Raw genomic sequence first — 15,519 nt, 5'->3', positions numbered from 1 at the left:
TCAGTTTTCGACATGTTTGTATACCAGGTATTCTCTTGTGATGAGTATTAATCATCCATTCTTTACGGTTTGTGAATATTATCGTGAAGAAATGTGATAGAAACGAATATCAGTACACGACACCCTGTAGCTCGGCGAATTTCACAATCTGAATTGGCTCATTCTTGCCTTCAAGAGTAGATTCAAGATGGTATTCAAGTGAGAGAAAAAAACACTTTGTATTTGATGTGCAAATGGCTTTTGGTTCAGATAGCGAATTTGCATACGCATCTGCTCTTCCACCAATGCCGAAAATGTATAAAAATAAAATATTATATTAGGGCTTGAGGAGAAGAAAAGAAGAACGGAAAAATGAAAGAGATGGTAAAATACATATAGATATAGACATATACTTTTGTTTTGACCCACGAAATTTTATCGTGAGTATGAATGCTCAATGCATACAAGAATTACAATAACTCTTGTGTAAAAGAGGATAAGAGGAGGATAAGAGGATAAGAAAAATAACTAGCTAGATGTACTGTAGGCAAGACAAGATTTATTCTAACTGTACTATTACAAGGTTTGAAACGTAATTAATGCTTTTACAAAATGCACTGTTTCACATCGGTGGTTAAAAGGTTTGTTCTGGTTCTAACATCCGAAACTGTTTGGAAACTGCGCAAGACATGGTGCGTACAAACAAAAAATCTCAATCAGTCCGAAATAGTCTCGGAAACTTGTTTAAACCAGAACGCTGTTGAGGAGACCACTGTGCCACCTATCGTGTATATGGAGAGATGAAGACGAGAAAATACTATTAATCATGTCCATTTTGTTATGTAGCGTATCCCTATAGTCAGTTCAAATGTTATCTACCCTCAATCATCAATTATTCAATCAACTAAATAAAAAAACATCCTAGCAAATAGCCCAAACAAATTTCCACACGAATGCGCATGAGCAACGGGAACATTTCTCAATAGTTCAGCCTCGAGAGCAAGAACGATTCGGGACGGTTCAAAACAGTTTAGGATCATTTCGCAGTCGAAACCAGAACAGCGGATTCATCAGACCGAAACTGTTCTGTTCAAAATCTGTTTTTCCGTTAACCAGCTGTCGCACCCCTACGAATGACAACCCTCAGAAGTGGAAACTTGTGCGAGCTAAGGATTAACGAGGTCTTACCTATCCTCAATAAACCAGAACGCTCTATATCAACTTCGCATGATCCTGACGTCCTAGAACCTGAATTTCGTAGAACCAGAACAAACCTAGAGAAGGGTTCAGATTCGTCATTGTAGGTTTGATACAGGGTTGGTAGGTATAACAGGTAGGAAAGGTTATAATAGATGGTAATTCCCAAGATAAGGGATACAAGGAACAATTAACGAATTTAAAGGTAGCTATTCGTAATTAACAATATTTACATGGAAATAGGCTTGAATATTCGAGTTGTTCAGGAAAAGATATTCGGGAATATTGAATTTTATGAGGATAAGTGGATTAGAAAAGACCCGTACCTTAGAGAACTAACTGGAAATAATGAAAAATTGAATAACTTAACCAATATTAGTTAAAAATACCTAAAATAAAAATAATGCCATAAAACAATCTGTTTTGTTGTACAAATTTTAGAGCTGACAACTCTAGGCTAAATACTAAAGAATTAAGATTGACTTGAAAAACATAATAATTTCGATAGCAAGATTTTGAGAGCGAAAAACTTTTAAAAACAGTTTCTGAGATATTAAAACAATTGTTTTTCCATTTATGGATATAATTTATTGTGGGGGAGATATTTTATATCAATATACCTGTTGTTCTGAGAAGTTACATATTATACATATTATAGGAAAAAGGTCGTTTACATATTTTCTTTTTAAGTATAGGAATCTTCAACACTACCTTTCTACGCAAATTCAGGTTATGGACAGCTGTTCTATAAGATGAATGTTCGTATAAGTAGGGAGGACTCCTACATTTGTATATCTCCTACAGAAGTTTATGTCGTTTTTTGTATGGAGTAGTAGAAAGCCAAAAGGTTTTTACGAATAATGAACACCCTATTGATGATCTTCGTTTTGAAAATAAAGACAAGGTTTAACTTCGGATGGAAAATACACAAACATTGAAAATGTTTTCCAAATGAACTTCTGAAAGTATTTAGCTTTCTTATAAATGTTCGCAATATTTCTTAGACCCAACTACCAAAATTATCAACTGGACAAATTTTGCTCTTCTTAGTCACTATTCAAGACAAATCAGGAGACTTTATCGAGGAGAGCCACATACCTATTGGAAAATAAATATTTCGATATCAAATCTCGAAACATCAATCTCTCCCAAAGTACCTACACCGCAGGTTCTGGTAAATGCCTGAGACTGGCCTAAATAAATTGTTTCTTTTGATGATTTGATTTACAGCCAGTCTTCAAGTATGCCCACTGACTATATGCGAAGTTTTTTTCCTTATACGAGGAATTTGGCAAATTTCGGATATGCGGTTGGTTACCTCGTGCACAGGCAGATGGGATGATGACAAATCTGTTGTTTGTTGTCCGCTTTAGCCTAGATCGAGGAATGATACTCTGAAAGAATTCGATTTTCAATTATCGGAAATCATTGACTTTATGTTGATGAGTGGCCAAACAGCCCGAAACCGGTCTGCAAGTGTGTTCCAATAATTGAAAATCTATTTCGTCAGTTGTATCACCAACAGTATATGCAGGAATAACTTCAGTGAAGAATCCTGCACTGACACCTGTTGGATATAATCCAACGCCCTTCGTGGTATTTGCCAGGAAAGTAGTTGCTTTCTGATAGGTGTCAGTTGTTATTAACCTACTGTGTAGGGAGTCGAGACTGGCTTGAACAAATTGTTCCTTTATATGATTTGATTTATAGCCTTCAAGTGTGACCAAGCCTTCAAGTATCCCCAATGACTATATGTGAAAACTACAGCTACAACCACGCTGGATATTGAACTATATTCGACAGACATTTATGCAAGATACCTCACAGAGGTTAGTCTTGCAGATGTTTCTCTTTCATCCAACAGAAGGAACACGCAGGACCAGAAAGGTTTGTTAACTAGTAAAAGCTTCATCTCGTGATCAAAGCCCCAAAAACGGGGAAGGAACATCCCATACACCAATACTCTAACAGAATTCAAAGTGAGTCGAGATTACATTTCGAATTAGTAATTTTCTTATAAGTCACTATTATTTATTTGAGTCACCACTTCTGTGGTGATGGTAATAGTTTTTACCAAATCAGAAACAGATGGAAGCTGGTGGAGTTATTAATCTATATTGAAACAAAATCTAAATCTTTTTTTTAGATTCGTGTTAGCAAGACCAGCCATTAACAATAGTGATTTGCTTGCCTATTCAACTAGAAATAATGAAACTCGAATTTATACAAAAATTATAATTTATTACTTAATTCGTACATAAATAAATAGTCTTCATTCTTGAAACACGTCAGGCTCTACATTTTTCTCTGTCAGCATTTACGGGCCAGTCACAGACATTGCTGGCCGTTTGGTAAACTGTTCCGGGTTCGCAGTCGAAGGCAACTGGCTTTCCGTGAACACAACGATAGTACTAAAACAAATAATAATAATAATAAGCATTTGGCCGAAATTTATCAAAACGTTATGCTAGACATGAGAAGTCCTTCAGACTATTTGGAATCTAAGTATTTGAAATATTAAATGACCAAATCGACCTGGTCTACTCGACGGTGTTCAGATTAGTGTACTCACATTAACAAAATCCAGATAATTAAGTCATTAAAGACTGTTTGTTTTTACCTACAGTGTTTGAAAATATTCTTATGAAACGAAACTGCAGTAATATTGGTTACAAATACAAGTGGTATGGAAGTTTTATTTCCCATTATGATCTTCCACCACGTAATAACGGCTACATCCATCAATTTATTATTATTGTCGGTTACACCGTATTCACCGAAAAACGATAATTTAATAATAAATATGGATAAATATTGTGTGCACCCTGAAAGTTATAGGTATGTATTCCATAGCCCTGCTTGAGTCACATTACCAATTCCGTTGCTGAGGAAAGTCTGGATTTCCATGTATATTCTCTGATTAGAGCAAGATTTAAAAAAGAAGAAAAAGTAATTGTTAACGCTTGACGTGTAATGCCAATCGGAGAAAGAAATTTGTTTCCGTTAACCAGCTGCAGAAACATTAAAATACTGTGTCGCTGTGTGTGTGACTTCATATTTTTCGTATCCTTTTCAGCATACCATCTCATTTGATCTCCAAGTCATCCACACCAAACGTGAACAGGTACACAATTTTAGCTCAATTGGTTGAGATTGACTGTTTCAAAATTGAGTTGAACGATTTGAATCGGAAAAACATGTACACAAACACTGTCAGTTGAATGAATTGAAAAGCTCGTAACTCGTAATAACAAAAATGGAACAAAAAATAAGTATTCATCAGTAATCAAGTATAATATATAAAAAGACTGATTTTTCAATACCTTTGCACAGTCTTCATGAGGCATGAAATCTCCTTTGCATTCGCTGGGATAATCTATTTCGTTCGGAGAGCTGGTGGAGGAAGCTGCTGAAGAACTAACAGGGGCTGCAGTGGTGATCGTTACTGCGGCAGTTGTTGGTTTTTTGGTAGTTTCGACGGATGCACTGGAGGGAGCATCTGGAACCCATTGTCCGGGCTTCGGTGTCGTAACAATCGGCTTCGATCCGTCAGCTGAAGGAGTGCTGGGAGGTCTAGCCCACTCAGGCTAAAGAAAGAAACGAAGACTATTTACAGATCAAACATTATAGCACTGTGAAGAATTTAGGGTAATATTAATTATGGAAAAGAAATCTTTGGAATATGACATTAAAAGCATTGTTAAGCTGAAAAGTAGTGTAATGAAAAGAGTGAACTGCAGCTTGTTTATTCACTCAAATGGAGGATGACACGTATTTTGGATAAATACGAAGGATTAACTACATACACGTTTGTTTAGTGTGATCGCTGTTTTCTTGAATTTCCTTTGTTTTTGATGACGTAAAACATGGGCTGAAAAGTCCCGGGACTGAGAAAGATTTACAACAGGAGTCACATAATGATTCCATCGCCGCTCTAAAATGTCGATACCACTTTTATAGAACGACTCATTTTTGAGGTCTGTAAACTGAGGCCAAACCTAGAGAATATGGCTGTTGCGGCAGCAATTCGAAGCCTAATTCCTGCAATATCACCCTTGTTTTGATTGATTTGTGACACAGTGTGTGTTGTTTTGATGAAACACAATTTTTTCTTTGTCATATGCGGTTGTTTCTTTGTAATTTCAGCCTTCAAACACTCCAATAACGCTATAAAATATTTAGTGTTGATGGTATTTCCCTTTTTAAGATAGTCGATGAATATTATCCCACGTACATCCCAAAATACCGAGACCATAACCTTTCCAGCCGCTTTCTGGTGCTTTGGACGAGGTTTACCAGTTGTTCTCCACTCAGGTGACTATCGTGTTGATTCCCGAGTGAAGTGACGGATCCATGTTTCATCCATTGTCAATGATAAGCGTTGCATTCTTGTAGGAGATTTTAATTTGGATTTCTTGAATAACAGTTTTTATGTGAGAAAAATCAAGTCTATGTTTTTGCAATATGGAATTGATCAACTAGTACTGGATCCTACCAGAATTACTAATAACAGTGAGACTCTAATTGATTATGTACTAACTAATAATAATTAGGCAAACTGTTTTGTCCATCCCACTCCAAACATAAGTGACCATTCATTGATATGTATTTATCTCAAAAATAACTAATGAACTGAAAGCACTTCTATCAAAAATTATAGAAACCTTAGTGAGCGAAATTTGTATAAAAAAAACTAGATTTAATTTCATGTGATTGGGATTTGAATTCAACTGATGTTAATGTCATATATGTCAATTTACTTAATAACTGTCAATCAGTTATCGATAAAGTTGCACCAATTCAAGCCTGTCATGCGAATTGTTCTAAAAGTGAATAGATTCACTGAAATCGGAATTATGTTACAAACTTTGCGGTGGCTACCAGTTTCTTTACGGTTGTATTACTCAACTATGACATTTATATATAAAATTCTGAATAACTTATCACCTTCATATTTTTCTTAATTTGTTAGTTTAAATTCAGAAGTGCACAAATATGCCACAAGAAATTATACTAATTTGCATTTATGCAGAACAAATAGGAGAAGTGCCATGAATTCTTTATTTTTCAAAGGGTTGATGCATACAATAAATTACCAAATGAAATTAAATCTAGTCCATCATTAAGTATTTTTAAAAACAATTATTGAAATCCATCCATAATGCTGGATAGAATAAAACTAAGATAATATTAATAAATATAGTATTAGTGTGTTGTTTTCTGCTGTTTATCATTGTATTGGAGCTGCACCTATATTGCAATGTATTTTCAATAGCATATGTCGTTATTTTTCAAACTAAAAATTTTTATTTTCAGTTTTGAACTATATCTACATTTTTAGTTTTTTTTTATATAATTATTTTCAATTTCTATGTTGATAATATGTTTTATATCATATTGTGTATTAGGATTATCTATTTCAATAAATATATTCTTCTTCATTGTCACATATTGACGCAAAAATTCCGGTTTGTTTGTTTGAACATGGCCAAATACTGCTCAGAATCATTAAGACTTGTTTTTGGTCAATAGTGAGCTCGCGCGGCACCCACTTTGAACAAAGCTTTCTCCAAATGCTCATGTAATATAAAACCAACACATTGTTTTGATTACTTTACAACTTCACGCAACTTCACTGGTGTTATGCCTCATTTGGACATCCACTGCGTTCTGCATCATCGGTATCTCTAAGACCAGGTTTGAAGTCAACAAATCAAATTTTAATTATTGTTTCTGATAGAGCGGAGTCTTCATAATACTTTTCAATGCATTGCTGCGCTTAAACGGTATTTTTTCCCATCGAGAAGCAGTGTAAAATTAAAACAGGAAATTGCTTTTGATCCATTGTTTTGTGAATAACGAAAGTAGTGTCACTCTTAGCACAATAACTCACAAACTATGTGTGAAATACCATGAAGGTAAGTACTAACTGAAAAAGCGGTGAATGCAATAATACTAACGCCATCTATGTGTTGGGCCCGAGACTTCTCAGCCCAGGTGGTTATGCTGCACACCGCTTAATTTTTGTGTTTGTGTTTCAAAACCTACTATGATTTGCAGATTGGACCTTATTGAATGTTCTTTTTGTAATCGTTGATTTTGCTGTATTGGTGTATTTGACTTTATTTCGGGATTCAAAAAGTACTCTTGCACTTAGCACTAAGATTTGCTGGATTTTTCTTTCTGGGCCTTTGCATAAGGATAATTGTTATACGGTCTAATGGATTTTTCTTTCTGTGATTGTTTTATATTCTTCTGGACTCTTACACCAGCCATTCAACCATTCTTGCACCAGCATTCGTTTTGCTACGGTTCAGATTCTTGTCGATATTCTTATTAGTGCTGGACAATTTAGCCACATATTCCCTTCTCTCTTCATGGATGAATGGAAGTTGGATTAATAATTCAGTAGTACTATTATATGTGGGTTAGTTCACTGTAAGTAAATGTTTTGTCCTTTCTTGTTGTTTTCAATTTAACATAAAGAAGAGGCAATTCATTTTAAGGAACTTCTATTACACTCTGTCAACATGTTGCTTAAATGTATCATCTGCAAAAAGTTTATTCGATGATGTTTCTCTGTACTGAGAAAAGTCATTATTGAATAGAAGAGAGATTGAATGTCCCCCGAGGAACTCCAGTATCAAATATATTATGCATAACAGAATATACCCCTCTCTATGTAACATATATTTTTAGTGCCTATTATATGAATGCCATAACCTAATTAAGGATTTGACGGACATGTCAGAATCTTCAGAGTCGAACGACTTGGATTGATCGAAAAAGTACATCTACAAATTTTTTCCCTTTGATTCTATTATTGATGGCAACCAATGAAATTATATACCATCAGAATGAACTATAAATACATTCCACTATAGTTTCACCTGCAACGCTGGAATAAAAATTGTTCTATAATTTTTGGTGATAAAAGCCTCTTTTTTTAAACAGGAATAACCAAGGATAAGGTTTGCAACATTAGGGGAGGAAAAACCACAACCCTCTCAATATATGGGGAACTTGAGGTCTGGCCTATGGAGTCTAGTTACAAGGACGGGCCTAGACAAATAACTCTAGCATACATGAGGGCACACACAATAGACCTGCAAAGGTCGCAGTGTAGTGGCTGTTCAGCACAGAAGCCCCATATTAATCTAATCTCAATCTAATCTAATTATGAATTCAAAACCCTCTATTATTATTATTATCACTTACCCGAGGGGTGGTTGTAAACGTTGGTTCTGGAACATCGTAAGACTTCATATTGGCATTCAAGATATGAATAAGAACATTCTTTGGTCCACATAGCCCATGGAAGTCGTCCATATCGATGGCCCAAGTCATTGCTCCTCCGTATCCTTTAGATTTGATCCAGTCCATTTTGATTTGAACAGATTCGGGATCTTCATATCCAACCCACTGGGTTCCTGTTATGAAAACAATGAGATCAGTAAGGAAGTATTCAATTCATTTGGGTTTGTGTTTTTTTCATTGACCTGTTGCTAAATTTGGAACTATGGTTATTTGGTCTAGGTAGATCAATGTGCAATATAGAGATTAGCTCCAAACATTTTGTTCATAACTGTGATGGTCATCTCAGGCAGTAGTTGGCAGCAATGCAATGACATAGTCTAGTTGACAGACTCTATATCTGTATCTCTCTGTATCTGTAAGTAGGGAGGGTGAGTGTAGGCCCACAGAACTTAGGCCACATGTGACCCATTGTACATTCTCCCGAGGAGTTGTCTTCCTGTCCTTTTCAGGATGGTGGACAGATCACTAAGAGACATCTCCATTACATCGGCAGATGTAGGCCAACACTCGCCGAACACACATGATAACTCCGGACACTCGCATAGGATATGCCTGCCAGTTGCATCTTCCTGTTCACATATCTTGCATAGAGGTGTGTCAACTAGCCTCATATTATGGAGGTGTTTTCTTAGTTGACAGTGGCCAGTCAGAAATCCTACTGTTAAGCGTAGATTTTTCCTGGTCATCGCCAGATATTTCTTCGGCGCCAGCTTGCCAGGGTCGCCCAGGGTGATCCTGACAAGATTGCATACTTCGATTTCATCCCATCTCTTTAGGGATTGAGCATGGGTGTGACGTTTGGGTAGTTCCGCAATTGTCGAAGTCATCAGGCCGCAGGTGTCACTGGGTCCTAAAATTCTTAGTCCAGCCGCTTTCTTGGCTAAAAAGTCGGCAATGCGATTACCTTCACTCCTGTCGTGCCTTTTAACCCACCTCAGGATAATGTTATTATCTACCGAGGCTTTGGCTAAATCTTGGTGGCACTCTATCACTAACCCTGAGGTAACACGTTGTCTGTTCAAGGCTAATAGTGCTTGTCTACTATCAGTGGAGATTGTTATGTTTTGCCAGAACTTCCTCTCCTGGTTATTTCTTTTGTGGAGATTGAGATACCAGTTAGTTTTGTTTGAACCACGCTGGTATTTTTTCACATGCCCTACTTGATCCTTAGGCTTAGTTATTTGGAGTACACTCCACATCCTCAGCCTTCTTTGGTTTTTAAGTCTTCTGTATATATGCGTATAGGATTAGTATCATCTGACTCTCTGGTCTGTTTTATTTGTATTTTGTAGGGTTTATTAAACACAAATCTGGGCTCAATTGCATAACTGGCTGCCTGCATCAGAGGTTGTGTAGTAAGCGCTTCCTGCCATAGGCTCAGCCTCAATTGACCCATTCCTACTTTGAGGTTTACACCAGCCGTGCGCAATCGTAACATCACAATTAACGCAACCTTCTTAACGTACAGGTCCAGCGGGGTCAGACCAGTAATTAATTCCATTGCTGCGGTTGGTGATGTTCTCATGGCTCCTGTGATGTTTAAACAAGCTGCATTTGATATATTTTTTGGATGGCCGTTGCTTGTAGAACTTTCGGTCCCCATGCAATGGCTCCGTACGTTAACATTGGTCTTATTATTGCAGTGTAGGATCCAGGTGACCGTAAGGGGTGAAAGACCCCATGCGCGTCCCACTGTCCTCCAACATTGCTCATAAGCCACTCTGCAGGTGTGAGTTCCATGTTAGCTTCCTGTAGAGGGTAGTACCAAGGTATTTTACCTCTTGAGGGAAATTTAGTTTGCTTTTGAAGATTTCGGGAGGTTTTAAGCCCGATAAACCTCTGTTCCTGATGAAAAAGACCATCTCAGTCCTCTTGCGATTGATCGACAGTGAGTGTTCCTCACATGATGTTTCTATTAAATTGAGCCCATCTTGCGCTCTATCGCAGAGTGTGTTCACAAATTTGCCGGTCTGCAAGATAACTGTGTCATTTGCGTAAGCAATTGGGTAGAATCCATATTGTTGAGGTGATTAATCAGGGTATCCAGAACTATGTTCCAAAGAAGGGGTGATAAGACCCCTCCCTGTGGACATCCCCCCATGACCAGTCCTCTTACTCCCTATTGAAAACAACTATCGCTGAAGGTGTCCATCGCAGTTATAGGGGAAATGTTCAGAGACATTGGATCATGGCTACCCAGTCCTGATAATCACAGTTAACATTTGTCTTTTGACCGTGAAAGCCTAAAACTGTTGTTAAATGCATTTCAATTCAAAGATAGTAGTTGATCCTTGCTATGATGGATTATTAGTATTTCAGATGGACAGGGCTTAAAAAAAAACTGTTTCATGAATGAAACCCAGTTTGTATCCATATGAAAAGCAATTTAGTGTACGCAATAATATTTATCGAATGACATCCACCAAAAATTGTGCATACCACTGTGGTTTATTTGTAGAAGTTTAAACATACCCTTATATGCGTAAGGAACTCTGCCTTGTTCATCCCATTTTTTGGTCCAACCGGCGTCTTTGTTCATAACTTCTGTGCAGATCTGAAAAAAATAATTCCAGCAATGATTGTGTATGACAACCTGGTCCCAGAATCTCTAAAAATTCCTAAACATATTTGTCAGCTCTGATTATGTTGGTCTCACAAGTTTGTAATGTAACAGAATCAATAAACCAACATTTTTTGTCGAAGGCGGATTCGAACTCAGGACCACATATTCGCGAGCCGTAAACATAACCACTGTACCAATTTACTGCCGCAAGTGGAAAATAGTGGTGAAAATAAAAAATAAGTATAAATTGACAGAGGTAAATGATGGCAGTGGTTACGTTTGTTAGTTTCGTCAACCATATGCTGAATAATAATTTGGAAATGATAATTGAGTCAGAAATTAAGAGAATGTTATTGCTCATGTGGTACGATATGCTCCAAATAATGTACTCAGACACGAAAAATCACACTGAGCTCAAAAACTACTGACAACTGTGTGATATTCAAATGGTATAGGTATTTTTCGATTAGATTCTCCTTCTTTTCTTGAATTATTCGATAGTTATTGTGTAACTCTCATTGAAAATGCATCAGTTTTTTTCTAACTGTTGTTTTTATGTCTTTGTTCTACAAATTAAAAAATTAAATTAAAAAACTACAAATTAAAAAACTAAAAGAACTTCAAATGTTCAAGCCAGTCTCGGATATACCTACACAGAAGGTTGAATGGACTGACGCCTATCATAAAACAACTAGCACCACTGGCTAGCACCACGAACGGCGTTGGATTATATCCGACACGCGCCAGTGCAGGAATCTTCACATAAGATTTCCTGCATATGCAATTGACAATACAACTGAAAGAGTCGACCCTCAATTTTGGAACGGGCAAACTTGCAGACCGGTTTCGTGATCCTTAACCACTCATCAGTGCAAGATAGTGGCCATCATCAACCTACACTCAATGATATTCCATAATTGAAAATCGAAATTCTTTCAGAGTATTTACCTACTGTGTAGGTATATCCGAGACTGGCTTGAACAGTTAAAGTTCATTTCTTGAGATTTGTTTACTGTCTGTCTTCAAGCATAGCCCACTGACTAATAAGAAAGTTTTTCTTCCTTATTCAGAGGAATCGGGCAAATTTCGGATATGCAGTTGGTTAGTACCTTGTCTACTAGATGGAGTGATATTTTCGTTGTTCGCTCCAACTTAAGTCGAGGAATGAAATACTCTGAAAGAATTTTGATTTTCAAATATGGAATATCATTGAATTTACGTCGATGATGGCCACTATCTTGCACTGATGAGTGGCTAAGGAGCCCGAAACCGGTCTGCAAGTGTGCCCGTACCAAAATTGAGGGTCGACTCTTTCAGTTGTATTGCCAATTGCATATGCAGAAAAATTTCTGTGAAGATTCCTGCACTGACGCCTGTCGGATATAATCCAACACCATTCGTGGTATTAGCCAGGGGAGTAGTTGTTTTCTGATAGGTTTCAGTTCATTCAACCTACTGTGTAAGCATATTCAAGACTGACTTGTACGTTTAAAGTTCATTTCTTTAGATAATTCTAATTGCACGTTTTTGAAACGGAAAATTTTTGTGGTATTGGAAGAATTGACCCAAGGTAGAGTTCCATAGCTAGCATGATAATGAAAAAATGCATAATGAGCTGAGAGAAGAGTTTCTATACTAACTAAGTTTCTTAATTGCCGGAGTAAAAAAATATGTTTTGAGAGGTTCTGGTTCAACACCTCTATATGAGGTGACCAGTTCAAATCATTGTCAAGAGTGATTTCCAGTGAATTGACAGTTTTGCCCCCAGAAATATTATCATTAGTCGAGACAATTATTTTTTGTGTTTTTTCTTATTGAGTTTGTCAAGAGTGATCATTGTCAAGAGTGATTTCCATTAAATTGACAGTTTTGCCCCAGAAATATTATTATTAGTCAAGACAGTTATTTTTGGTGTGTTTTCTTATTGAGTTTGTCAAGAGTGATCATTGTCAAGAGTGATTTCCATTAAATTGATATTTTTGCCCCCAGAAATATTATTATTAGTCAAGACAATTATTTTTTGTTTTTTTTCTTATTGAGTTTGAGACTCTTATTGAACCACGATTCAGCTTGTCTTTCTGTAAGTGTCATGGCAGATTATGACAACTGTCAGAATCTGCTTGCAGATTCTGCAGATGACATCGAAACCAAAGTCCAATCGTCTCAGTGTAAGAGCTCAAGGAAGCCAAGACATAAAACACTCCAAGTTCTGTCAAATGTCAAGTTTTTGCTCACTGTTTTCTTGGATTAGTGTGGTATCAGGTATGCTCAATTAATCAGTATTAACTTGAAGTTATGCTCTGCTTGCGAGAAGCAATAAGAAGAAAACTTCCGCTAATCTGGCTGATTTATGACTTTTGCATCATTATACTACACCTGCTCACTCGTAATTGCTTGTCCGTAAATTTTTGGCCATAAACAAAACCGTAAATATGCATCAGCAACCGTATTCACCAGATTTGACCCCCTGTGAATCTTTCATGTTTCGAAGATTGAAGAGACTAATGTAAAGACGACATTTTGCGACGATTGATGGGATATAAAGCGAATCGTTGAGAGAGCCCGAGGGAATATTAAAAAGTGCATATGTTTAACTGGTTCAAGAATTTGAAAAACGCTGGCACAAGTGTATTATATTGGTGGGGGAATACTTCGAAGGGGACAAAATAGGAATGGGGAATGTTCCTCCTGACAAAAATCAAGTAGTTTTCATGAAAGAGATCTAAAACAACGCATTTTAAACTTATCATTTCAACCTTTTTCTCTAAAAAATTATTTAAATACTTAAAAAAGAGAAATGAAATAATGCATTCAACATTTAAAGGGATTCGTTTCTATTTCACCATTTGGCAGCAATGAATAAAGGACAATGAATCTGTTACCTGTATGAGACAAACAAAGATGACATATTTCAGAGGCATGCTGTTCTGTTTACTTATGTTCCGAGTTCCGAGACATTCTGTGACATATGACATTTTGTGCACCTAACCTATCTTGCTCTATATAACTGTTGTTTATGTGGCTTGTGGAGGCGGTATTGAACTATAATTTATATTTTGCCTTAATTGTTGATTCATAAAGATAATTTTCCTTTTTTAAAGTAGAATATCTAGGTACGTATAAATTATTTCAACTTGATATAGGTGCTGTTGCCAATATGTGAATTAGAAACAAATCCCTTCAAAAATTAAAACCCAACATTTGAAACATCAATTTGAATACTTTTCGAAGTGAATTTGAAAAACTAATGAATTAAACTCAACTTTATTTTGTTCAAACTTGCATTTGCTGTAATAACCCAAATTGACGAGCATTCCCCATTGATGAATAAATGAATATTTCTTGGGAAAAATGAAAATTCACTTTCTTCACATAAACCTTCACAAAAACTACCTCTGTTTCTCTGACTTGCCTTTTGATGATACTTCCAATCAGCATAACAAATAATGATCATAGCAAACAGTCCTTTTCAAGAATTCACAAGTGAATTTCAATATTTACCTCATAATATGCAAGAAATCCCGTTGCGTTAGTATAAGGTCCTGGTGCTCCTCCTCCAGCTTCCTTATTGATGTAGGTTCCAGGATTGTAGTTGTTATTTCCAGCACTCAGAGTGAAAGTTCTTCCATAAAAAGGTATCCCAACAACCAGTTTTTTCGGAGAACAACCAAAATCAACCCACAGTTGTAAACCGTCATTCTGATAATATGAATAATAGAAATTAGTAAAGAAATCTTGGTTTGAAAAATATTTTACGAGTTTTGAACTTTTAATTGAAATTAATTTGAAACACGTCATGGATGTTAACTCCAAATATAATTTTTGAATATAACTGGAGTTTTTTCCCAACACCAAACCGTTATTTCAACACCTCGACATGTGTTTCGATCACCAAGTAATCATCTTCAAGAGGAAGATCAAACTCAGTTTGATCTGAAAAAACTCCAGTAATATTCATTACTACACCAAAGGTTCCAAACAGTGCATCACAAGTATATATCTTTTATTGTCTTAAATGAATGAAAAATTTTGTCAATATTTGGAACATATGACAATTGCCATAATTTTTGGATACTATGAGTCAACTTACGACGTTCAGTTTCTCATAAGCCCATTGATCATGAGGTCTTTTGTAGAGTGGACTGTGGGAATCTGCGAATCCTGCCCAATTTCCTCTCAAGTCATACGACATAACATGGATAGCATCCAGTAATCTGAAATAAAATAAAATTCATTAAAAAAATATAAAATATTGGATTAGGAGTACGTCATGTCATTTTGGGTCGTCCTAACTATTAGATTTAGGGCGATGTCTTGTTATTTCTATTATTTTTCTCAGCAGACCCTTTATTTTGTACCCATATCAAGGGGGTGCATAAAAACTAGTCCACCATCTTGAGTCGTCCACCATATTGGTTAATAATGGCGGTACACATCATGCAAAGGAGGGTGCTGCAAGCAGC

At 36.4% G+C, this 15,519-nt stretch overlaps 1 protein-coding gene across 1 annotated transcript in view; it reads right to left on the bottom strand.

The window, feature by feature from the left end:
- Positions 1 to 3,396: 3,396 nt before the first annotated feature.
- Cht5 (Chitinase 5) overlaps positions 3,397 to 15,519 on the bottom strand; it is a 28,179-nt gene continuing 16,056 nt past the window's right edge. Inside the window, exons 6-11 of the mRNA XM_074186487.1 lie at positions 15,147 to 15,270; positions 14,558 to 14,755; positions 10,966 to 11,047; positions 8,395 to 8,606; positions 4,500 to 4,763; positions 3,397 to 3,587 (exon numbers count right to left, since the gene is read on the bottom strand). Of these exons, the coding sequence (XP_074042588.1) occupies positions 3,465 to 3,587; positions 4,500 to 4,763; positions 8,395 to 8,606; positions 10,966 to 11,047; positions 14,558 to 14,755; positions 15,147 to 15,270 (1,003 nt within the window). The 3' untranslated portion in view covers positions 3,397 to 3,464. The remainder of the gene's footprint in view (positions 3,588 to 4,499; positions 4,764 to 8,394; positions 8,607 to 10,965; positions 11,048 to 14,557; positions 14,756 to 15,146; positions 15,271 to 15,519) is intronic.

This window comes from Leptinotarsa decemlineata, unplaced genomic scaffold (assembly GCF_025532065.1).
Source record: "Leptinotarsa decemlineata unplaced genomic scaffold, Ldec_3_MD MMD2_tig00078422_RagTag_RagTag, whole genome shotgun sequence".
In the NCBI taxonomy this organism is placed as follows: Eukaryota; Metazoa; Arthropoda; class Insecta; order Coleoptera; family Chrysomelidae; genus Leptinotarsa; species Leptinotarsa decemlineata.
The sequence above is the reverse complement of the archived record's forward strand: the minus strand, read 5'-3'. Positions and strand labels throughout refer to the sequence as shown.